The 25,530-nt window shown below is 37.0% G+C and overlaps 2 protein-coding genes across 2 annotated transcripts; both read left to right on the top strand.

The window, feature by feature from the left end:
- Window positions 1-1,759: 1,759 nt before the first annotated feature.
- LOC145591510 (proteasome subunit beta type-6) lies at window positions 1,760-8,973 on the top strand. The gene is made up of 8 exons (XM_081647985.1): window positions 1,760-1,975; window positions 2,160-2,236; window positions 4,113-4,168; window positions 5,575-5,647; window positions 6,612-6,723; window positions 7,494-7,567; window positions 8,422-8,496; window positions 8,623-8,973. Exons 1-8 carry the CDS (start codon window positions 1,870-1,872, stop codon window positions 8,758-8,760), a joined length of 711 nt encoding a protein of 236 aa, XP_081504111.1. The 5' UTR covers window positions 1,760-1,869; the 3' UTR covers window positions 8,761-8,973.
- Window positions 8,974-17,218: 8,245 nt separating this feature from the next.
- Window positions 17,219-21,182, top strand: LOC145593116 (disease resistance protein RGA2-like). The gene is made up of 2 exons (XM_081649627.1): window positions 17,219-20,431; window positions 20,877-21,182. Exon 1 carries the CDS (start codon window positions 17,275-17,277, stop codon window positions 20,395-20,397), a length of 3,123 nt encoding a protein of 1,040 aa, XP_081505753.1. The 5' UTR covers window positions 17,219-17,274; the 3' UTR covers window positions 20,398-20,431; window positions 20,877-21,182.
- The last annotated feature ends 4,348 nt before the right edge of the window (window positions 21,183-25,530 follow it).

The following is a 25,530-nucleotide window of genomic DNA, read 5'->3' as shown; positions in this document are numbered from 1 at the left end:
ATCTTCAGAGAAAATTGTGCTAACTTCTAAGTGATTAAATTTTTCTCTTATGATTTCGAGGAGCATCTTGAATTCTTGATTGCCTCTGAAGCCAACTTGTTGAGGGATATAAATTTTTTAATTTAGTCTTTATTCTAATTCCAGAAATTATAGCACAATTTTAATCTCTGTAGAAAAAATGTAGCCATTAGTATTACGAAGAAACCTTAATAGGAGGCAACTTTTTTCTATTCATGACAATTGCACCCTCTTCAATTTTATTACAAGAGGCCGGAAGTCCCATCTACATAGACGACCATTCCCTACCACTGATTTTAACCTATGCAATTTTCACATTGTTCACAAACACCATAGTGCCTAAGGACGGAGAAGAGGAACTAGGGAAGGAGCAAATAGGGGTTTAAACAAGTCGAACTGAAACAACTCTTTCCTTTATCTTTTCCACCTTGGTTTGTTTAGAAAGTTATGAAAGTTTGCCAAGTTATAAATTTTTTTTTCCCATAAAGAGGTTTTCTCATAAGTACATATGCGATTTTGACATTTGATTATTTCAAAAATGTCAAGTTCAAGCATAATACTCAAATCCTAATGTATTCTTATATGAAACCAAAGTAGTTTATGTAATTGTGAATAAATGGAGCTTTGAGCTTTTCTTATAAGTGAGCTTGTTTATGAACACACGTAAACAAGTTATTAATGAGCTTATTATATGAACAAGTATATCTATGTTCATTATTCAGTCCATTTATTAAATTAGATTAACTAATTGCTCGATCTCACTTCATTTTGTAATAAACGAACGTACATGGGAACCAACATCTTTGGAGTTTTTGGAAATAGTATACACATCGCAATTAGTGAATCAATACATATTCAAACTTAGAACTACCAAGTTCTTCATAGCAAAAGTTAAAACTCTCCACAACAATATTCATTGTGCTCTCGAGCATGAAATTAGAAACATTCATATTGATGGTGATAATCTCTAAGCAACCACCTCTGCTAAAGGCATTTGGTCAATCCCATGACAAGTTGAGCATATTATCATTAACATTTGATCTCTTCTCAACAAGTATTCTGAGAGACAAATTGAACTGCAAACTAGATTGTTAATGTTAGTCAGTCATTTAGTTAGTTATAGCATGAAAATTATACCTTGTAATGCAAATCTTCTTTAATTCTCATTTTCTTTTTCGGATGGATTAGAGTTTCCCCCTCATGAGAATATTTTAAGTATCTAACCTTTTTTTTTTTTTTTTTGAGGGAACCTAATTTTTTTTTCTTTAAAAAAACAAATTTATCTTTCTCTTACCTTTATCACAAAAAAAAAAAAAAAAAAAAAAAAAGAGCCCTAAAATTTTCCTATAGGACCTCTTATAGTACTAAGCAAAGGGGTTACACAAATTCTTGTATATGACTGGCCACACCGTGTGGCAAGCCATAATAGAGGTTATTTCATTAGTGTTATTGGGTTACTCGAATTGTGTATTTGTGTTATAAGGTTACTTCCTCAACGTTATAGCGGTTACTCGGTTAACGTTAAAGGATTACTCGGTCAATATTGTAGGGATTACTTTATTATTTTATGATCGATCATGATGAGGTCAACCATACACCAGAGTACCAAACGGGCTAAATTGGTAATTATGGAGTATATAAAATCAAATTAATTTAGTGCTAATCCAGGAAATAAAAAAGTTAAGTAAAAAAGTAGTCACATTTGCTTTTTCATACGTTTGTGCCTTGCTCAATAAGTCAGTGTTCTCTGCAATCTCCATCTATACTCTCCTCCTTTCTCACTTCCCCCCTTCACTTCGCAAAATCCACTGCAAATCTTTGTCTCTCTCTCCTCTTCATCCTTAAACAAAAATGGAGGATCTCGGTCTCAACTCCCCTCATTCTATGGGAACCACCATTATTGGTGTCACTTACAAGGACGGTGTTATTCTCGGCGCCGATTCTCGTACTAGCACTGGTAATTACTACGTTTCCGGCGATGATTTTCACGATTTCTCACTTACCCTAATCTTCATTTTGCATCAATTTTATTGGGTTTCATTTGATTTTGAATTTGAGGTTGTAACAAAATTTGGGGTTATTGATTCTAGGGTTTTAGCGAAATCAATTATGAGCTTGATTTTTTCTGCTGTATTTTGCAGGTGTTTATGTTGCGAATCGTGCATCGGACAAGATCACTCAACTTACTGACAATGTTTATGTTTGTCGTTCTGGATCGGTAATGCCATCTTAATTAAACTTTTTGTTTTTGTTTAAATTTTGATTCTTGTGTATAATATTAGCCTGTTTATATTTTCTGTTTGATGTATCATATGCTTTTTTACTACATTGGAGTTGTTTATTCTTTGCAATGCTTACATTTGGAGGACATTTCTGGGGTTCTAGTGGATAAATGTTTGTCAAATGACTGATTTTACTGGGGAAGTTTTGTGGCACTGTCGTTTATCCGATGCGGTTTTTGTTAAGACTTGTAAGCTCTTGGGCATGCTGCTTATGATTCTGTACATGGTAACAGGAATATTGGATGTGCTGTTTACTTGTGGGATGATTTTAGATTACATAATACGATAACTTTTATATGGAAATAGTTTGACATTTGAGTATGTATGGTAGGCTTGTTTAATCTGTGTGAGTTTCTAGTATTGGCTTTTGTGGATACTGGACTATTGCTTCAGTTTTCTGACTATTGAGTAATTGACTATGCCGTTCAAACTCCCTGTATATTATATTGCTGGTAGAAAGTGGGATCAGGACAAATTTGAGATTGTAACTCTTTTTTTTCCCTCCCGCTTCTTCATACCAAACGTGTAGTTATGGTCTCCAAAATCATCTTGTGAATGTTGAAATGTTGTTGACTATTAGTAAGATGAGTATTAACTTTGTGGATGTTTAGTCAGTTTATTTTTATTATGCTAGCTAGCTGTCTGATATTTCCTATGGTAATGTAAACATGTTTGACCATGTGCTGCTGGAAGAGCCTGGAACATGATGGAGGGTGTGATTTTTTTGTTAGAAAGACTTTTGTGTCTTAATCAAGATGTTCAATTTTTCTTAATTTGTTTAGACTGGGGGTGGGGAGGAAGATTTTTGTGGATGACTATATAGAATAATCACTTTTGGTTCATGTAGCCAACTCCACTTATGGGATTAAGGCTTTGATTGATTTATTGATTGTTTAGACTGGGGTGGGTAAGTGACTGCAGGGTAAAGGTAGTGTTCTTGGGGCTACTGTGAACATTTTCTCAGATGTCATTTCTTGGAGTATATCATTTGTGAAATGGTGGTGCTTTCATATTGGTTGGTGCTGGTTCAAAATGAGTTTTGGATATCCAATACAGTTTAGTTTTAAAAATATAGGGGTAATTAAGGTGTAAGGGTGTGGGGGCCTCTCCTTCCATGTTTTGGATGTCCAATACAGTTTATTTTCGTATATCATGTGAGTAAAAGGAATGTGGATGTTCCAAAAGTATGTGTTCGAAACCTGTTTTGGAGTATAAGCTTAGTTTTAAGCCCTTCAAAGAATGAGTGAATATACGTTATAATAGTTTATGGTGTAGATTTTATATGGTGTCATCTTTCTGCTTTAGCAGTGCACTACTGCAGTAGTTCTCTTTTCTGTTTCCGCTTAGAAGGTATTTTATTAAACTATGACGGAGCCAAGGAGTAAGAATGTTTTAGTACTCACTGTTTAATCAGTCACAGATAAGCAGCGATACCAGAGAATTGTTTTCCTTCTGTGTAGTCTCTTGGAGTTTTAGCTTTAGACTGTTAATGGAGAGTGTGTTGGTTATTCAGTTATAGCTGAATGAACTTTTAAATGCTTTTGTATTCCTGATGTGTAGAGAACTTGAATTGTGTTATTTTCTCTGTTCCGCAATAAATTATAAAAAAATATGAAAAGACAATAAGGGGATGTCATTCACTATATGCTAATATATGTGTTTAATTCCAAACTTAGCTATTCCTTGGTTTGTATGAATTGTATCTAGTGTCTAGTATTACTATTATGTATCCTAAAGCAATGAGTGTAGATGGAAGATGCATTGATGTTGCTGACGTGTTAATTCACTGATGTAAGTATGGGCAATTTGCAGGCTGCAGACTCCCAGATTGTATCTGATTATGTACGATATTTTCTTCATCAGCACACGTAAGGCTACTAATTCAACTTTTAGCTTTATGCTATTGTTTGTGGTAATTGAGGTCTTGGTAATTAGGAATTTTTGAACTTCATCAATGGTTTCCTTTTCTATTAGCCAGCATAAAATGCCAATAATATAATTTTTAAGCTTTGTGGATGGTGTTAATACACTATACTTGCGGGATGCTTTTAGAAGTGGAGCATTCGCATTCCCTATTGTCATAGTGAAAGTGCTATTATCTCTCTTGCTTTTGACGAGTGATCTTTCAGTTTCCTTTTTCTGCCTATGCCCAAGGCCCCTGACACTTCTGTAAAGGGAGACATCATTTTCTGCAAATATATCATGTTTATGCAAAGGCTCTTGCTCGTTTCCCGTTGCTAATTGAGTGTCTGCAATTCTGAATTTTAGAATTGCCGTGACTCCAACTGTTGTCAATCATTGCAAGCAATGCTTTAAAATTTTTGAACAAAGTTTTTTTAGCTTAGGAAAGGATCTATTTTATGAATCAAATTAAATTCCTACGGTGCTCTGCTGTTAATCATTCTCGTGCACTTCCTATAAGGGTACCTTTAATTTGTGATGACTGGTTTCATATAAGTGATAGTGGTGAGATATTGAAGAGTTGAGCTAAATAACCTCATCTTATCGAGGAAAGTTTTAGACCCCCCCCCCCCCCCCCCCCCCCAACCCCAATGATTACGTGGTTTTGACTTTTGAGTCTTTCGACACATGGACCTAAACATGAAGGCCAAGTTACGCACTGCAGAAGAGTGAGCCACATATATGATACTCTCTGTAATGTGCAAATAAAATAATCCCCCTGTGGGAGTAAGGCTTCAATTTTTCTGTTGTATAGTAAAATAATCCCTAGTTTTCCAAGCGAGGCTCCCACTTTTGTGGGGTGGGGGTGATGGAAATCTGATGTATGCACCCGTACCTTTAATCTATAGAGGCATTTTTCTTGATCTTCTTAAATATTGTTAATTTTGGCTCTGTTAGCTCAACTGGAATAGGAAAGGAAATAACATGGACAATAATTACAGTATCCTAAAGCCCTTAAGAGTAGTATCTTTGGTTCACCAAATTCCAACTCACGGAACAATTAATCCGCCAATAAAGAGCGTCTGCTACTTTCCTGTTATATCTCCTAATCTTCCTAAATTCCTAAATAATTTTTCTCATTTTGTTTGATGGGGATCAAGGGTAATTAAAACTCTTGTTGCATGATGTAGATTAGAACTTCCATTAGAGTAATAACGAAATTGTTTATCTTAATGGATAAGTAATAATGAAATTAAGGGGGTGTCACACTGTCACAGATTTAACATAATATTAATATTTAATGTGAGTCCTTTCCACCCATCTTTTCCTTTCTTTCTTTTTATCTTATGTTACTTAAAATTCTGTATTACAGGATACAGTTGGGACAGCCTGCTACTGTCAAAGTTGCTGCTAATCTTGTCAGACTATTATCATATGGAAATAAGGTTTGTTTTATTTTATAGTTTGTATGATTTGCATGTGTCCTATTCACATTGTCATACCTTGTATTGAGTATACTCTGACTGGTCATTTCAACTCTTAGTCTACCTTTTTTGAATTTTATTTGAGTCATCAAATCGAGCTTCTCTGCCAATCTTGTCTATGTAGTGACAAGACTGATAACCTTGTGTAAACTGTACACTTTGAATTCCCTTGAGTATGATATTGGAATGCATTTTCGTTTCCCCCCCTTTTCTCTTTCACCTGATAAATTAATGTGTGTGTGTGTGTGTGTGTTAAGGCAGATCTCGATTGGGGAGTTTAGAGGGAATTTATTTTTTCTATTACTTGGACTTTCAGCTGGTGATGTATAAATTATAATGTTAACCAACTAAAATTGTATATCGGTATACATAAGAAATTCATGAAGAGATTACCAAATGCTGGATTGGTGGTTCTAATTCGGATGAAAGTAGGTTTTTATTCCTGAGATGCTGGCTACAATAACCAGAAAGTACACCTTGGTTTTAATTTTTTATTTTCTATCTAGTTTTATTCTTGTGTAAATCTCTTAAAACCCCTATGAAAGGAAAAGGATAAAGTGCATAACTGAAAAGGAAACTTCTTCTCTAATAGGTTTATCATACTATGTATCTAGGCTCTCTGCTTTATCTTCAGTACTTAAGTATGAAAGAACATATATTATGAAATTATAGGGGATATTTTCATATCATCCTCTTCTCTCTTTTTTTAACTTAGATTATATGCAAATTTCATAGTATTCTATATCGTTTCTGATTGTTTCTATTTAAACCCAGGCAATGGATGTTACTATGCCTTTTATCTGCTTGTGACTTTTTTGTTTCCTGTCCATAATATTTATCATTTGTCTTATCATGCATCAAAACTTTTTAGATTGCTCTTGCTCTGTTGCTCCATGATAAACAAATATTTTTTGAACTTCTACAGGACATGCTACAAACAGGCATGATTGTTGGAGGATGGGACAAATATGAAGGAGGTAAAATATTTGGAATTCCACTTGGTGGAACAATCATTGAACAGCCTTTTTCCATTGGAGGTATGTCTTTTTTGAGCCAACTCTTCCATGCTTGACATTGAGCTTATACTTTTCCAGTTTTTTATACTTAATTATTACTTTTGTTGGTGTATCACTTGTCATAATGATTGATTTGCTGCTGCTTGCGACTAGTAATTCATGTTCATGAATTTCTTTTTTTATTAATGTTTAAACTTTTTTTTTGCATTGACAAATTTTGTGTGTAAGAATTTGTGGGTGTATAATTGTGGCCATGATCATTATGATATAATTCAAAATTTTGGTCACATGAATCTGTCTCTCATCCCCATTCTAGTAAGATGATTACAATAAGATTTTGATTTCTGTGTATAAGAGTCAATTGTTTCGTCATGAATACTGGAACAGTAATAGATCTATTTAGCAGAAGTTGCTATGCTGAAGGATGTGTCATTGTGATTTGTTGGAAGTCTTGGATATTCAAATTGTGTTTGTTGGATGGCTTTAGTATAGTTGAATTACTAAGGGATGGATGATGATGTGATTAATGTTGGTTAATCCTTACTGTAATTTTGGTTTATCGCCCTTAATTGAGTGGCGAGTTTCCCAAGGAAGGTTCTGAGAAAGTTCATCTTATTTTTCTGGCCAAGTGTTTCAGTCTTCCGACTTTCTATTATTGGTTATAGCTTCTTATGCTCTATACCTAGTGATCTTTAGGTTTTAAAACATGTCAAACATGCCCATGTTCTTATAAGTTTTATGCTGCCCTTTAGTCATGCATATGCTTAACTTGCTAAAGCATTCTCTTACAGGATCTGGCTCCTCGTATTTGTATGGATTCCTTGATCAAGCATGGAAAGATGGAATGACCAAGGAGGAAGCTGAGGTACTTTGAATTGTTGTGCTACATTCATATCTGTGTTACCTGCATTGAGGAAACTCTCTATCTGCCATCATGAATAAGTTAGAGCTTGGCTTTTTACTGATCTGGATTTACTTGGTACTTGGTAGTGCTGTTCTTTGAATAATACTTAGATGATAATTTATGCTCTGTTTGTTTCAGCCTATTTTGTCTTAAGTTATTTTAACTTATCTGAAATTATTTTGTGAGATAAAAATTTGTTTGTGATTTTGTCAAAAAAAAAAAAAAAAAAAAAAAAACTTATTTTATCAGAACTTAATATGTACGGTATAATATTTGTTGCACTAATCTAAACTTATTTTGTCTAGAACAAGTTAATTTAAGTTTAAATAAGATGAAACAAACAGATCCTTAGTTGAGTGTCTGGAATAAGTCAATGTAAGTTTAAATAAGAAGGCTAAGAGAGTAAGAATGCTTTGCTTTCTTCATTCCAACTCCATTTGCATCTCATTGCTTTGGTTGTATATGTGCATACTTCATCTATTCCTTGGAAATTGTCAATATTTTCATTCTTAATATAGTCTAAAAACGGAAAGAAACATTTGTGTCGTCTTACCATCATAAGACCACTTTTGTGAATCATGGTAAGCATGTGACTCTATCCCAATTTCTTTCTCCCCTTGGACAACACACCTACAAGGTTGTTATAACGATTAAACTGTCTTATTTAATAGTTTGTTAAAAACTGATCAATTGCATCTTATTAAATGATTTCCCCTGTTCTTTCCCCTTTAAATCTGAGATGTAGCTAGCATATGCTGTACTGTGAAGAGCCAACTATTTTGTTATTTCTTAATAAATTCTGTCAATCTTTTCAGGATCTAGTGAAGAAAGCAGTCTCCCTTGCCATTGCCCGAGATGGTGCCAGTGGTGGTGTCGTTCGAACTGTCATTGTAAGACCTCTTTCCTATTTTCCCCTCTCTTACATTCATTTTCTGCTGGTTGAGTAGAGTGTCCCATGTAATCTCATCACAAATACAGAATGCTAATGAAATCGAACTCTGAGCGTATTGTTTCAGATCAATGAAGAGGGAGTGACCAGAAATTTCTACCCAGGTGACCAACTTCCACTGTGGCATGAAGAATTGGCGCCACAAGATTCCTTGTTGGATATTTGGGGAACTGCTGCAAGCCCTGAGCCAATGACCACCGAATAGACCTAGCTTTAAACATTCATGCAAACTTAAAATTTCGAATGCCTAAATGTATGGGTTGACAGTTTGAAGTCTTAAAACAACAGTGTTTGTAGTATTCAGCCTTAACAGCTTTAGATTTGTTCAAAGGGTTTGGAAGCAAACATTCATCCTATTTGGTGGCCCTAGCTTATGGGTATGGCCCTTTGTTTTGGAAATGGGAAGCTCTTATATGCATGGATGTCTCTCCCTCTCTAAAGAATTACAGGCTATGCATACCAAACAATAGACTCCTCTCCTTTTCCTTCCATTACTAATATCAAACCAAAGTAACAAACATTGAACAATATAGTTTCTTTTCTTTCCTTTTCCTTTTAAGGTATTTATACTAGAAAATATAATACTTTCTCCGTTTCTTTTTAGTTGACACGTTTCTTTAGTTACGTTTGCCAATGCACAAATTCAATCATTCATATCTTAATTTTTTTTTTTTTTTTTTTTTTTTTTTTTTTTTTTTTTTTTGACGGGGAGCAAAAGCTCAAACATTCATAATAAGAGTATCCATGAGTACATAAGGAGAGACCTCATCCGGGACTCTATTTTCCCAAACTTGTTCTACATTAAAAGGAATAAAACGTGCAAGGTTGTGAGCTACTTCGTTCCCCTCACGTCGAACATGAGACCAAACAACTTGGTCGAAAGCTGTACCAAGCCTAATGGCGTCGCAAAGGATGGCATCAAGGTCCGTTAAATGCGAGGCCCCCTTAGACAACCTGTTAGTGACAATTTGACAATCAGATTCAATTATCACCCTTGAAAAACCAAAGTTTCTCCCAAGTTTAAGAGCTAGGATGATAGCTTTTGATTCCGCAACTTCGACCTGCCACCATGCTTTCCACCTCCTGCACGCCGAGAACAAGACATTGCCAAGGTTGTCACGAGCTACCACACCAACACCCACCCACCCTTCTTCAGTCAGAGATGCATCAGAGTTGATTTTCACCCACCCAGGAGGAGGGGGAACCCAGACCTTCGAGCTACTGCAGGGGGCAACAGCAGGGGACGAATATATTGCTTTATTATATTTCTCATTCTCCTCCTTCCACCTTAGAACTCTGGCAATTAACACTGAGTTTGGGGTGCTTTTACCCTGGAAAACTCTCACGTTTCGATCCTGCCAGATGCCCCACATAAGGTAGATCCCAAGCACTTTTTTCTCAGCATTGCATTTCCTCCAGCTTTCTATCAAGTTGCAAGCCGAGTCCATCTTCTCAAAAATCAGCAACTCACTACACTCAAGCTTTGACCATAACTCCTTCACTCTGTCACAAAGAAAGAAAGCATGTTTCCATGTTTCTTCCTCTTTCTCGCACCACGGACACAGGGCATCATCAGTCAAGTGCCGAAATTTCAGAAGGCTCCTAACAGGCAGTGTTTCAGTACAGAATCTCCACAGAAAATTGCGAGCTTTGGGACGGACATTAAATCTCCATATATCAACCCAGGCATTGTGAAAGGCATCTAGATCACACCCTTTCCCAATCATATAAGCTGATTTCACATCATATTCACCATTTTTCGAGAAAGCCCAAGTTAATTCATCCTTTATACTGCTCTCTTTCAACGGAATGGACAGAATACAACGCATATTGAAATTCTCTCGGATGACATCCATGTCCCAGTCTCCAGTCTCAGTGATGAGGTCGCTGACCCTTGAAATACAATCGTTCTGATCACTTGTAGCAAAACGGCCCCCATCATCCACTAGCCACGGCTCCGACCACACCTTAATATCATGACCATTTCCTACCCTCCAGATTATTCCCTCCTTAACAAGAGCTTTCGAGCTCCAAATACTCCGCCACGAGAAACTACCCCCTTGACCAAGATACGAATCAACAAAATCGCAATTGGGGTAATATTTTGCTTTCAACACTCGGCTGAGGAGAGAGGTGGGGTAGCGGATAAGTCTCCAGGCCTGCTTACCCAAAAGGGCCTCATTAAACACCGATAAGTCGCGGAAACCCATACCACCCAGGCATTTTAAAGTGCAAAGATACTCCCAGCTCTTCCAATGGATGCGCCTTTTTGCTTCACTGTGCCCCCACCAAAATTTGGCCATGGCCGAATGGATTTTTTGAATGACCTCACTCGGGAACTTGTACACCCCCATTAGGTACGTAGGAATGGCTTGGATGACTGCTTTCAAGAGAACTTCCTTCCCAGCTTGAGATAACAATTTTTCTTTCCAACCTTGCAGTTTTTTCCAGATTCTATCAAGAACGGCCTCAAAAATAACTCTTTTTGATCTTCCCAAAATATTCGGAATCCCAAGGTATTTCTCATGCTTATCAACGTGTCTTATATTCAAGATACTCAAAATCTCCTCCTTTTGCTCTTCCCGTACTCCTCCACTGGAGGACACTTCCGATTTTTCGTAATTAATTTTTTGCCCCGAAGCTACTTCATACTGGTTGAGAATGTCAACAATGACTGAGCACTCTGTTCGGTTTGCCCTAGAAAAAAGAAGGCTGTCATCTGCAAAAAGGAGGTGAGAAACACCCGGCCCATTCCTGCTAGCCTTAGCACCATGAATTTTACTCTCCGACACCTTATTTTGGATCATATGGGAAAAAGCATCCGCTACAATAATAAAGAGGTACGGAGATAGCGGGTCTCCTTGGCGTAAGCCCCTAGTTGGAGCAACCGAACCACCAACTTCACCATTAATGATGAAAGAATACCTCACCGAACTCACTAAAGACATCACCATATTAACCCATCTTCCATCAAATCCCATTTTCAGCATTAATTGTCTCAAGAAACCCCATTCGACCCTATCATAAGCCTTACTCATATCAAGCTTCATGGCCATGAAACCTTTTCGACCCTTACTTCTAGACTTCATGGTATGGAAAAGTTCCATTGCAATCAAGGCATTATCCGTGATCAGTCTTCCCGGGACAAAAGCACTTTGGTTTTCCGAAATAATATCACAAAGAATATCTTTCAATCTCAACACTAAGCACTTTGAAATCAGTTTGTAAATCACATTGCAAAGACTAATTGGTCGAAAATCAGCAGGAACTTGGGGATCTTTAACTTTCGGGATTAAAGCAATATTAGTCCGATTAATATGATCAGGAAGAGAGTTACCATTCAAGATACCACACACAAAGCTAGCCACATCATCACCTACAATGTGCCAAAATCGCTGGTAGAAGACAGCATGCATTCCATCCGGACCAGGGGCCTTACTCGGGTGCATATGCTTTAGAGCTACAAGAACCTCATCCTTTGTATATGGTCGAAGCAAGCTTGCGTTCATATCGCTAGTCACAGTTGTACTAACACATTGAAGCACTGGGTCAAAAGCAAGATAAGTGGGATTTGAGGATCTGAAGATATCATTAAAATGTCCACTCATAATTCCCAGAAAGTCTTCTTCATTATCATGCCAATTCCCAAAACTATCACGCAGCCCTTTAATGTTGTTCTTCCTCTGTCTTTGAGATGCTTTATGGTGGAAATAAGAGGTGTTCTTATCTCCATCTTTGACTTCAGCGACTCTCGATCTCAAGTGCCAGTATGCCTCATTTTTCTCGTTCAAATCATCAAGCTGACTTTCTAGCTTTGCACTCTCCTCACAATTTTCTAAAGTGCTTGGGCGCCCTTGGACCTCTTTGAGAGCTGCTTCTGTACTAGCAATCTGCTTACGAAGATTATGACAAGTTTCATCACCCCACTTTGCTAAGCTTCTACTAACAGCGGCCACCTTCGTTAGAACATCACCCCTCACTCCAGCACCCCAAGCATCACGCACAACCTCCTCGCATCCCTCCTCAAGCAGCCAACAGGTTTCAAATTTATACTCCTTCTTTTTCTTCTTCTTTTTTGTATTCTCAGGGGAACTAGACAGCAACAAAGGAGTATGATCAGACTTATATCTCAAAAGGTGCTCAACCGTTGCATAACGAAACATCGAACACCATTTCTCTGAGCCAAAGAAACGATCGAGTCTTTCACGCACCCGGGTTGCCGGGGTTCGTCCTCTCTCCCAAGTGTACCAAACCCCCTTATAACCCAAGTCACGCAAATCACACTCATCAACCACCCCCCTGAAATTTTCAAGTTCTCTTCTCTCTCCCTCCGCCCCTCCTTCTCTCTCATTATAGGCAAGAATCTCATTGAAATCCCCCCCTAATAAAATTGGTAACTCAGTGTCGCAAAGCTTTCTCATAAGCTCCCAAGTGCGAGCTTTCTCCTCAGTTTTAGGCCACCCATATACACCTGCAAATCGCCAACTCTCCTCACCATCCACCCAAACGCCACCACACACATGATGGTTAGAAAAAGAAACCAGCCTGAAATCAACATTATCGCCCCAAAACAAACAAAGTCCCCCAGAATTTCCTCTACTCGACACCCCAAAAGCACCCTCGAAACCAAGAGTACTTTTCAAATCCTCCATCGCCTTGCCATTCATCATGGTCTCCGAAAGAAACAGTAACCCAGGCTTATACTTACGACTCCATTTACGGAGTTCACGAACTGCACTGGGGTTGCCCATGCCCCTGCAGTTCCAGGTTAAAATATTCATTGGGTCCGGCGGGGTTGGTCATCTCCAACCTCCGCCAATGGTCCCACACCAATCAATGAAACAGGAACAATGTACTTTTTTGAAGCTTGCACCTCACCATCTTCTAGAGTAACATGCTCTCTGCCACGTTTCTTCACTTCCCCTTCAATATTAGTAACTTGATCGGATCCCCCTCCCTTTCTTGCAACTCTCTTCCAAGTACGACCCTTTGCTTGCTCTAACTTATTTGGCTCTTGCCCCACTTCACTCACATTCTGCGGCTCTGTTGTTACATTAATTTTATCATGAACACTTTCTTCCCCCTTCTCATTATTTGCACATGAAACAGGAGCTTGTGTAGTGGGACTTACAGTATCAGAAGTAGGATCTGAGAGACCAGGCTGGTCTCTTCTTATAGAGTCGTTCTCAATTGACACATTTTTTAACTTGTCTGCTACTTCAGTCAAAGAGACCTCCTCTACTCTCTTCCCCTGTTTCTTTGTAACAAACAAGCGCCTGGCTGCAGAATTACCATCTTCAGAATCACTATCATCTTTCTTAGTGGCTTTCCAGGGAGTCATAACTCTCAATTTTTCATTAAACTTCCTCGCACTATGCTCATCATCACAATCCTTTTCGCCATGGCCTAGCAAACCGCACCTATAGCAAAACACTGGAAGCTTCTCATACTTGATTGTCACTGCAATGCTTCCACCACTTGTTCTCAACTCAATTGTGGCTTGCAAAGGTTTTGTAACATCCAGTAGCACACGAAGTCGCAGGGATTTATTGATTCCAATAGCATCAGAGGAGTCCATGGCAATGAACGTGCCTATTTTGTCACAATTCTTCTCGCATTTGCTTCATTGTGTCTGCCCTTGAAAGGTAGGTCATAAACACGAACCCAAAAGGGGACCTTATTGAGAGGTAATTCTGAAGGTTTTACATTGCCTGAAACGTCCTCGAGGACAAGTACATGGTGATCAAAGTGCCAGGGTTGTGATTCCATAACAGATTGTTTGTCCTTCCAATGATGGAATTGAAAATAAAAGATTTTATTGCCGATGTCATTCGCTTCGCAACCATGTCTAGGGTTCCAAAGGTTTATCATCGTAGAAATTAGAGCCTTTGAATTAACATTGCGAGAAGTCCAAATCTTTCCAACTACTGCTAATTCAATTTGATCATCCACCTCCTCTTCCACATCATCAACCCAATCAAGATCGTCCTCGACTTCCTGTTGGGGTTTTTCGTTGCTCTCTTTATCGATAACAGCGATTTCTTTGATTTTTGAAGCCATTACACAAACTCAACCGAAAAAAAAACAAGCAAAAACTTCGAAATTGAAGCAGGAGACTAGCAGAACCGCTAGAGAGAGGCCCTCCCAAGTGCAAACCCTAAAGTCGCTCTAGAGGGAAAAAAAGTTTTTTTATTCATATCTTTAATTAGCGATAAGCAAAAATTATAAAAAGTTGATATTTGGAAAATATACATTGTGACGAATCTAACAAGATCTCACTTGACTATATTTTTATGCACATATAAATCACAAAATATAGTCAAAAGGAGATGTGTGAATAGTGCTAAACTCAAAACGTGTCAACTAATAAAAAACAGAGGTAGTAGGTTTTTTTGAAGAAAGATAATATCAAATTAAAGCTTCTAAATATACTCCCTAATATTTTATAAATTAACATGTCCAAGTTAATAATACCTTAGTGTGTTTTTTTTAGAAAGATAATATCAAATCTTCTAAATATAAAGTTAATATGGATAATACGGAATACTCTATATATCACAAACATCATGGTTTTAGAAAACTTTGGTTTTAATAATCCTAACTTTTTATTATTCTAGAATAATCTTAACTTTAGAGTGCGTTTTCTGCTAGTAGTCCTAAATTAGTCAACATAAGTCAACAATCTATTATACCAGATTACTTGACACTCATCAAGCCGTGATTAGTACAAAAAAAGAGTTAAAAAAAAAAATTAGAAAACCCCAGCCCCCTCCCCTTCTCCCATCGGACCACCCCAACATTAGCCCTATCAGAAAAACTTCCCTCCCCTCCCCATGCGGATACGACTGACCACCCTTCCCCTAAACCGGATAAAATCGGCCACCCTTACCCCATGTCGAAAACCGCCCTCCTTCCCTTCCCCTGCCTTTCCCCACCTTGGAAAACGACCCCCTTTCTTCCCAGGTGGGGAAAGGGAGGGGGAGGTTTCAAGGGTTTGGGGTGGGCTGGCTAGCCGTCTTTAAGGGCTAAGGTGGGGAGGTTGGCCGGTTTCGAGGCTTAAGGTGGTTGGCCGATCACGGTAGTCAAGGGATGGGGATGGGGATGGGGATGGGGATGGGGTTGGGGTTAGAAGATAGGGGTGGGTAGGCTTTTTTATTACCTTTTTTTTATTTTTATTTTTTTGACCAATTACTTTGTGATACATGAAATTGTCAATTATTATTATTTTTTGACAAATAGTTTATTTAAATTTTGATTTACTATACTTAATTTCTTTACTGCTAGAAAGACTAAGTTAGGAATTTCCTATGTTTAATCTATGCATCCTTTGAGTTATTTGAGTTATTTAATTACATGTCCTATGTTTGTGCTGCGATGCTGGTCATTTGAGTTATTTAATTACATTGCTCCATACTATTAATTCTATGTTTTTGCAAAAAAGAAATATTGTTAAATTAGAAATTTGGATGATCTAAAATATGAATGTGCCTTTAAATTTAATTAGAGTATGAGACTATCTTCTTAAATTTCCTATGAGACATGAAAAGTGACCCACCCCCCAATTCTTGAAGAAATCAAAATTCCCATGTTAATTTCTCTACGAATGCCTTATACATACCAACCTACGAAGTATCTAACAAGAGTGAATATGTAGTTTCCTAGGAAGTTACACGTTAAATAACTTTTAGTTAAAATTTTAATTCCTATTTGACTCAAAGAAACACTTGAAAGTTCAAAGTTCTAAAACATGCCTACAAAAGCATACCAAAAATTATACAAATTACAAAAGAAAATGCATCTAGTCAATGAGTAATTTCAGAAAGAACCAAAATTTTTTAGTAAGGTTGGTCTACCTTGTACAATTGCATGTGGCAAAAGAACAAGATGCTCGCTGGGTGCCTGCGTCAGTGAGGAAATAATTGAGATGTGGAATTAATTGAAACCCCATTGAAAGTTTGCTCCCCTCATTTTTTAATTGATACATTCAAGTAATTTCTTGCACGATTCACACTTATTATTAGATTTTTCTTTTACTTAACTATTATATTTAATGTTATATTGTATAATATGTTCATTTTGTTATAATTGATATTTTCATAATATCAATATGTATCATTAATTCATTATTGTTTCACGATTAACCCTTAGCGCATAGCTCCTATGGGTTTAGCAAACATATAAGATGAAAAATGTACCATTACATGTATAATAGGTGATAGGTGGTAAATATTTTGGGAGAAAATATTCAACGTATACGAGGGTAAAAAGTACCACTATATGCATAATAATACACAAAAAGTACCATTCAGACAATTTATATTTTAATAATACATTATACTTGCATAATGATACATTATAATGTACCAGCCTACTTGCACTTTCACATATATCAATTGGGTTGGCTTAAATTCTATGAACCTATTAAAAGTGAAAGTTCAAAGAAATTACAACTTACTGAATACTGATAAAACTGTCACCATTCATCAGTAATATCACTAGTGTGAAAATGAAAAAGCAACTTTAAACATGGAAAAGATGAAGCAATAACAACATGGGTGGTCAGTGACTTTATTATTTCAATAATTGAGATGTCAATAATATCAACCAATTATTGTACGGAACTTTGTTGAAATACAATTACTTGGATGGTATTTGGTTATCACCCCATTTTCACTCTTCTCTTCTCTTGCTCACACAAATTTCTGCAATCAATTCAAAAATGGACGTTGGAACAATCCTTTCTGTTGCTCAAACTTTGTTAGCAGCACTGGATTGTGATCAGCTCAAAGAGATCTGCTCCATCGCCGGCTACAAATCCCAACTTGACGGACTCCGTGAAACCGTCGTAAGGATCAAGGCTGTGCTTAAGGATGCTGAGTCCAAGCAAGAGTTGTCTGAGCAAGACCAGCTCTATATTGAACAACTCAAGGATGCTGTTTATGAAGCCGATGATCTCTTTGATGAGTTTGTCACTCTTGCTGAGCGCAATAAGCTCTCCAAGGGTGTCAAGGTTCGTGTCCTTTCTCTTTTTACCAAGTTTGGTACTGCTTACAATATGGCTCAAGGGGTTAAGAAGATCAAGAATGAGTTGGATGCTATTGCTTATAATAGTCAGTTCAGCTTAAATATTGATCCTAAGCCTATTCAGAATCGTAGGCTTGAGACCTGTTCTTATGTCTATGAAGCTGATATCATTGGAAGAGAGCTTGATTTAGAGAAGATTGTTGGTGTGTTGCTTGATTCTAATGTTCAACAAAATGTTTCCTTCCTTTCTATTGTGGGGATTGGTGGGTTGGGGAAGACGGCTCTTGCCCAGCTTGTGTATAACGATGTGAGAGTCACAGCTGCATTTCCGGTGAGGCTGTGGACTTGCGTTGCAGATGAAAATCAGGAGCCACTGGACGTAAAAGGGGTTCTTGTTAAGATTCTAGCTTCAACTACGGGGCATATGATGAATGAGGGTTATACCATGGATGGGTTACAAATCAAACTTCGAGAAAATCTTGCTGGAAAAAAATTCTTGCTTGTTTTGGATGACGTGTGGACTGAAAATCCTAATTGTTGGCATAATTTGACACAATTTTTGATGGGAGGTCAGAAGGGAAGTTGGATTGTAGTAACTACACGTTCTAAGGAGACAGCGAGAATTGTTGGAGATGGTTTAGTGCACGATTTGCAAGGCTTGTCAAAGGAAAATTCATGGTGTTTATTTAGAAAAGTAGCATTTGGATCACATCTCTCAGACCTTCCCGAAGACTTGGTCAAAATTGGTGAAAATATTGTAGAGGAATGTGCTAACGTCCCTCTTGCCATTAGAGTGGTGGGAAGTCTTCTGTATGGCCAAGATAAACAAAAGTGGCATTCAATTCAGAAGTTCGGATTAGCACAAGCTAAAGAAAGCCAAAACAGCATCATGTCTATATTGAAGCTTAGTTACTATAAGCTTGAATCTCCATTAAAGAGTTGCTTTAGCTACTGTGCAATTTTCCCCAAAGATTATGTGATGAAGAAGGATACATTGATAAGGCTTTGGATGGCACATGGCTACATTCCATTGAATGATCATCCGAGTCCAGAAGAGCTAGGTGAGGAATATTTCTCAATCTTGTTACGGAGATGTTTCTTCCAAGATGTGATGAAAGATGAAGAAGGTAATATTAGATCATGTAAGATACATGATTTAATGCATGATCTTGCTCAACAAGTTATGGGAAAGGAGATTTGCAGGGTGGAAACCATGAATGGGGTTGTACACAAAAAAGTTCGTCATCTCTCTCTTATTACTAATACAAATAACTTTTCTTTTACTAATAATAAGAGTCATCTACGTTCATTTCTTCAAGCTAATAATGTGCCTTATTGGGCTTTACAATTGAAGATGGATCAGCTTTGTGTGGATGCATTAGTAGGTAATTGGAAGTATTTAAGGTCATTGGACTTGCATGAGTCAAGAATCAAGAGTTTGCCGGGCTCAATAGGTGATCAGATACATCTGAGGTATCTAGACCTCTCATGCACTGGTATAGAAGTTCTCCCAAGATCTATTACAAAACTATATAATCTCCAAACTTTAAACTTAAGAAGTTCTAGAAATTTGAAAGAATTGCCAAAAGATTTGAGCAAGTTGGTGAAGTTGAGGGTCTTGGATTTATATGGTTCTTATGAGCTGAGGTATATGCCAAGGGGCATGCGTAAGTTGAGTTGCCTTCACACTCTCAATAGGTTTGTGTTGGGAGACATGAGTTCAAGTAAGAACAACTTACTTGAAGGGCTGGAAGATCTAAAATCTCTAAGTAACCTGAAAGGTTCTCTTGTTATCAAGGTTCGACATATGAAGACAGGTTATAAAACAAATGGTGGAAAGGAAGGTGGGTCCCTGGTGAACAAGGAACATTTGAAAGAAGTGATCATTGATTTCTTGACGAATGAAAGAAATGAGTATGAAGAAGCAGTGATGGAAGAGTTGCAGCCTCATTCTAATCTCAAGATATTTAGAATGAGTGGATATGAAGGTGTGAGAATGCCAAGTTGGGCAAGGGACAATTATAACTTGGCAACCTCTCTCCCTAATCTTGTTGATATATATTTTTATGAGTGTAAGAAATTGCAGCATTTGGGACAATTACGACTTCCTCAATTGAAAATATTTGAGTTGTATGATTGTCCAAACCTAACAGCTATATTGGAGTGTCCTGCATTGGAAGTGCTACGATTAAAGTCATTCAATGAAAGATTGAAAATAATAGCAAAATCAGGGGGAGAGGCCTCATCTTATGAAATTGGTCCCAATTTAAGGAAGGTTGAAATCGATAATGTGGCATGGCTTAATTCGCTGCCCATCAACTCTTTTCATGATTGTAAAGAATTGACAATTGGGGACAACAAGGTGGAAAGTTTGGGAGAAGCTATGGAGGTGTGTCAATTAATGGCTTCCCTGAAAAAGTTGACAATTAGAAGTTGCTCCAAATTGAAGAGTGTAGTACGTGGAGGTTTAGAGCATCTCTCTGCCTTGGAGGAGTTACTAATTATCAGTTGCAATAATTTGAGTGAATCAGAAGAAGTAGAGAGAGTATCCTTTTGTCAATCCCTTCGCAAATTGACATTGAATTCTCTTAGTGAGATGGTAGAAGTGCCGAATTGGATACAGTACTTGTCTGCCCTCCAAACCCTTCATATTTTCTTTTGCAAAAAAGTGGAAACAATGCCGAATTGGATGTCCAAACTCACCTCTCTTAGAGAACTTAAAGTCTGGTACTGTTCAGAACGCCTAAAAGAAAGATGCCAAGAACCAACTGGAGAGGATTGGCCCCACATTCAACACATTCCTTCCATTGAATTCTGATGATTGTTAGCTCCTCTGGTTTGATAATGATCAGGTGAACTTTTCAAATTTTTCATCTCTGTTGTGAAATTAGTTTAACCAATCAGATAATTAGTGTATTTTTAGACTTAAGGATTGCATTGCTTAGTCAGTTTGTCAATGATGAAGAATTACTAATTCCTGTGTCCTGTGATTTTCACTATCCTTTTTGCACACCACCTATTCGATGAAATGACTTTGTTTGCTACTAATTCCTGTTTCCTGTGATTTTATTACTCTTACGAATCTAGGATGAAATGGGTTTATTATATAGTCTTGAGAACTAACTTACCTAACAACAACATTGTTACCATTCTGAGTGATGCTCTTATGTTTTTGTTCTTTTTTTTTCTATTATTATTATTATTATTATTATTATTATTATTATTATTATTATTATGGTACTTGGGAGTGACCTGAGAATCTTCCTTATTATGTATTGATGCTCTGGTTTTTCTCAGGAAGGAAATGGTGTCCAGGAATCCTGTACTTACATCTCAATCAAGGACCCTGACTTGCTATGTAATGCCGTTTCTTGAAAACGGAGTTGCTACGCTACTAGAAAGCCATTCTCCTATCAGAAAATTGTAATGTTTTACTTTTGAAGTTTTGAATTATTACACTCAAATGTTCTTGAGATCTTTTCTTTTTTTCTTCTTTCCCGGCTAGATTGTATGAGATTATGTCACAATGTGTACTAAGTTTTCCACATGCACTCTTGTGTGATTATGAAACAGTTGAGATGCTGATGAATTTTATATTCTTCATGCTAATGTTGTCATTCTAGTAATTTGCTTCGACGTGTAGGGCTAACCCAACATATGTGCTGTTATCATTCATATACTACCTGAAGGTCCATGGGGTTGTTTGTTTCTGAACCACTAGACCTCGTGAAGAATTTTCATATATTAGATTAGCTTACATTGTTAGCTCCACCAGTGAAACCGAACCTCTACGGCTCTACCAGCTTTATTAGGCTGTAAGTGTTTCGATCATAAGCATCAGTCCTGCATTTCTTGTTATTTTTGAAATAAAAAAATAAAATAAAAAAAAAATAAATAAATAAAAAATTGACTGAGAAGCACATTGCACATATAGTTTACTCATACAACTGGCATTGAGAGGGAAGCAACCGTCCCTCCAACTGGCATTTAGAATAATTAGTGTATTTGTGTTCTAATTATGTTGCTCTACTAGTTTGTGATGAAGAAGAATCACTCAATCTTTGATTCCTGTGATCCTCACTTATCATTCAATATGTAATCTTAATCCAATGAAGAAATTAATTCTTCTGATGGACAAAAATTTGGTTGATGGCACTTCTATGATGTCAAATACACAAACTTTCATCCTAAAAATACCTACATGGTATGAGCAGCTTCTTAAGATGAAGTCAAGAGAAAATACTCAAACAAACAGTATAAGGATCGTAAGGAGAAAACTACATGACACTAGTACGCTACAACAAAGCATCCACAAACCCTATCACTGGCCTTCAGGTCTCCCTACCCCTCAGCACAGCTGAGTTCGTTAGCCCACCCTTATAGGCAAAGTGATAGCACGAGCATTACAGTAAAATATATAAATTCATTAAAAAAGCATAGCACGAAAAGCAAATTCATCAGCATTTTGCAACTATCTCAATCACAAAGACAATAAAATGAATATTCTACTTATCTGTCTATTGAATGAGCGGTAGAAATGGAATTCAACATCCTCACGCAGCTTCATCACTGCAATAAGGCGAGACAACGCTCTCCATGAAGGTCCCTACAGCACAGAAACTTTTCGGGATTCCATGAATTACAATATCCTTGAAAGTTCATCTTTCCAAATTGTACATTACAAAACTCTCATAAGTCATCTCCTCATTCTTAACCATCACCAGTTGCTCCTCTCCTACAAAGAGGCCTAAAATCTGAATAATCTGTGTTAAAGATTCTGATTTTAGTCCAAGACTTCTCGACACCATATTCCTTCATCATCCAAACATCTGCTGCATTACCGGCAAACCCGAACAACACTTACAACACTTAAAATACGAGCTGATTACTTTCACTGAAAGTCTGAAACCATTTACATTCCTACTGTGTTCACGTTGGTATGTTATTTAACTCTAACACATACGGAGTACTAACATTGAAATTACTAAACGTATTTAAATGTTTTTCTAAGGGTCTCTAATGGGGATTTAACCCTCAACCTCAAGTTTGTAAGGTACAATCTTTCTCATTAGACCAAACTTAGTTTGGTGTATTTAAATGTTTTTAGGTAGTTACTCGTATCAAATTGCTGAAAATTGGCCTATTTGCTAAATTACTATAGTAATATTAATTATTTATTTGCTAATCTCAAATCATTGTGAGACTAAAATTTGCATGTCGTGTGTTGTTTGTTTATAATTAATTTAATAAAACAAATTCAAAACATATTATACTAGTTCATAATCAAAAAAGCATGGATGTGTTGCAAGTTTGCAACGAATATAAAGTATAACAACATACTCTTAATTCAAACCCAAATAATATAGGGTGTTATCTTGACCAGATCCACCATCTAATTTGCAAGTCCTAATACTCCGTATTCTTTTTACCCTTAATTGTGCCCTTTTCATCTTCTACTTGTATGTCTTTATCTATTTATATTAATGTTACAGCTTGTAAGGAAAGGGAAAGGCTAATTGGCAGAGTTATCACATGTAAAGAGAAACCAGCTTGATGAGCAAAAGACCAAAAGTTGAGATTATTCGTGTAAAATTTTCATTTAAATTAAGATTAAAGAGTTCTTCAAGCTTCCAAGTGTTGGACTAATCATTGAGAGGTTAAATCATGTGGGAAGTTATCCCATTAACTACACAAACCATCATGTAAATTAAGCACTCTACTGAGATACAAATTGCCCACTACAAGGACCTATAATTACCGCGATTGGACTGATTGGAGGCTGATAAATTACTGCTACAAGTCCGCTTCAAAGTTCAAACCCTACAGATGCTCTCTATCTGCGTTAAGATTACGTCTACACTAGCATACAAGGCATGATCAAATGGAGTTACAATTTGGAGTCAGCAGTTCATTTACCCTTTCCTCTGCCTCTCCGTGTGTAACCTCTCGATTTTCTCTCCTTTTGTGTGTCCTTCACTTTGGATGCTGGGCTATCTCCTGCAACCGGCTGGCTAAAATTTTGTGACAGTTCCTCCTATTGCATGCTAGAGCTGTTTTGGGAACCATTAACCACACCGTCAGTAGGTATGTCAATAACCGGCTCCTCTTGAGGGTTTACGTTATCTTCCATATGAATATCACTTCTGCTTGGCTTGAATCAACCAAATTCCAATTCTCTCTTTCTGATGGCCTTGCGTCATTAGCAGTGTCCTGTGCTTGAGCCAAACTGCCCAAAAGATGAGGTATGAATATGATAAGGTTTTCTTTCCATTATAATTCTTTTTTGAACATAGATAAGTTTTTATCAAGAAAGTGTACAAGTTACGCCTGCCATTTTCTGCTGTTGTGTCCTTCAACTGCTTCACTTCATCATTATCATTCTGCATCAACTCTAACACATGTAGCATAACAAAAGAGTTAGCTGATGACAGACAACAGATTATCAATATTCTTCTACTTTAATAAGCATGGTGGACTGCTGTCCAAAAAAGGGGGAGTGGGAGAAAGTTTGAACCATGGAAGCAGCTTCTAAAAGCTAACATCCTTATCACAATATTATACCAGTTCCAAATTATAGTTAACGGAACTTTGCTACTACCAAATATACCAATACTTTTATCATTACATAAAATCTCATCACTAGTAGATTAATCGCACAAGTGAGTATGTCAGGAACAAGTCAAATGTCCTCATATGAAGATTGTATACAAGGGGTAAAAAGTCGGAAATTGTAAAACTGAAGGAGAAGAAGAAACCAAAAATAATCTCCTATGTCCTAACTTTAATACCTATAAGCACAACTACAAGATCATTTATTTCTCTCATAGAGGCTTTCAGAAGAAAATATCCTGATCCATCTAAAGCTGGAAATGCCAGACATAATGTTTATGCAAGTCCAAACTCAAGTTTAGAATGGAAATTCAAAGGAGCAGAAGACATATAGAGAAAAGATACTTCGCTATTAACTAGGCATTAAAAGAGAGACAGAGAGAGAGGGGGAGAGAGAGAGACTAGGATAGTTTAACATGAACATTTCCCAAAGGTATAAAGCTGTATTCAAAATATGGGTTGAGTACATAATTTTCTCGTAACAAGTTGCAATATCATAATTAAGGAAAGGGTATGATTTGGAGTACTTAAAACTACGGAAACAAAGATCTCAACTGAAGGTCAGTCAGCACAATGAAAAGGAGTTCAAACTCAAGTATACTCCATAATTAGAATAATGGGGCAAATGTCACTTGCCAAACATTGATAAGAAACTAGCCTACTAGGCATCAAATTTAATGAGGCCAATGGCGTAGACCTCCAACACCGTCCCCAAAGAGAGAAGAAAAAAAAAGATAATGTAGTCCCTCCTATTTCATATTCAGCATAACACACTAGGGATATGAAATATATAATTTGTACACCCAGCCTGAATCCATGTGTATAATTGTATAAATCTAAAGCACAAAATGGCAATCACTTGAGAGAGTAACCAGCAAGCAAAATGTTCTTAGCAAAAAAAATTAAAGATCATCAGCATCAAAAAAGAGAAAAACACCGCCACAAAATGAAAAATCACCCAAAGGAAAACCTAACAGCTCATTCTGTCTCTTCAAGCAAATAAAGTCACTCCTAAAGTATGAGAAATACAAGAAAACAAGATTATACAAAACATTTTCAAAATATAATAGTCAAAGTAGCAACATAAAGTAACTGGATAATGAGTACCTTTAAAAGAATCAGGACATTGAACAAAAATCTAATATATTACCCTCAGAACTGCGTAAAATTGAGATCAGTGTTTCTTCCTTGAAATGTAGCATGCCCAACGGTGATGAAGATCCAGCCTCAGCTAGCTTCAAAGTCGGAGATGCTCAGGAAGGAGAATTCTGCATATATGATCTTGCCATATCCGCAGAGGAGCCCTTCTCACTTCTGAGATCTAGTTCAATAAAAAAAATAT

Source organism: Chenopodium album, chromosome 18 (assembly GCF_948465745.1).
Source record: "Chenopodium album chromosome 18, dcCheAlbu1.1, whole genome shotgun sequence".
In the NCBI taxonomy this organism is placed as follows: Eukaryota; Viridiplantae; Streptophyta; class Magnoliopsida; order Caryophyllales; family Amaranthaceae; genus Chenopodium; species Chenopodium album.
This window is presented reverse-complemented; position numbering and strand designations above follow the sequence as displayed.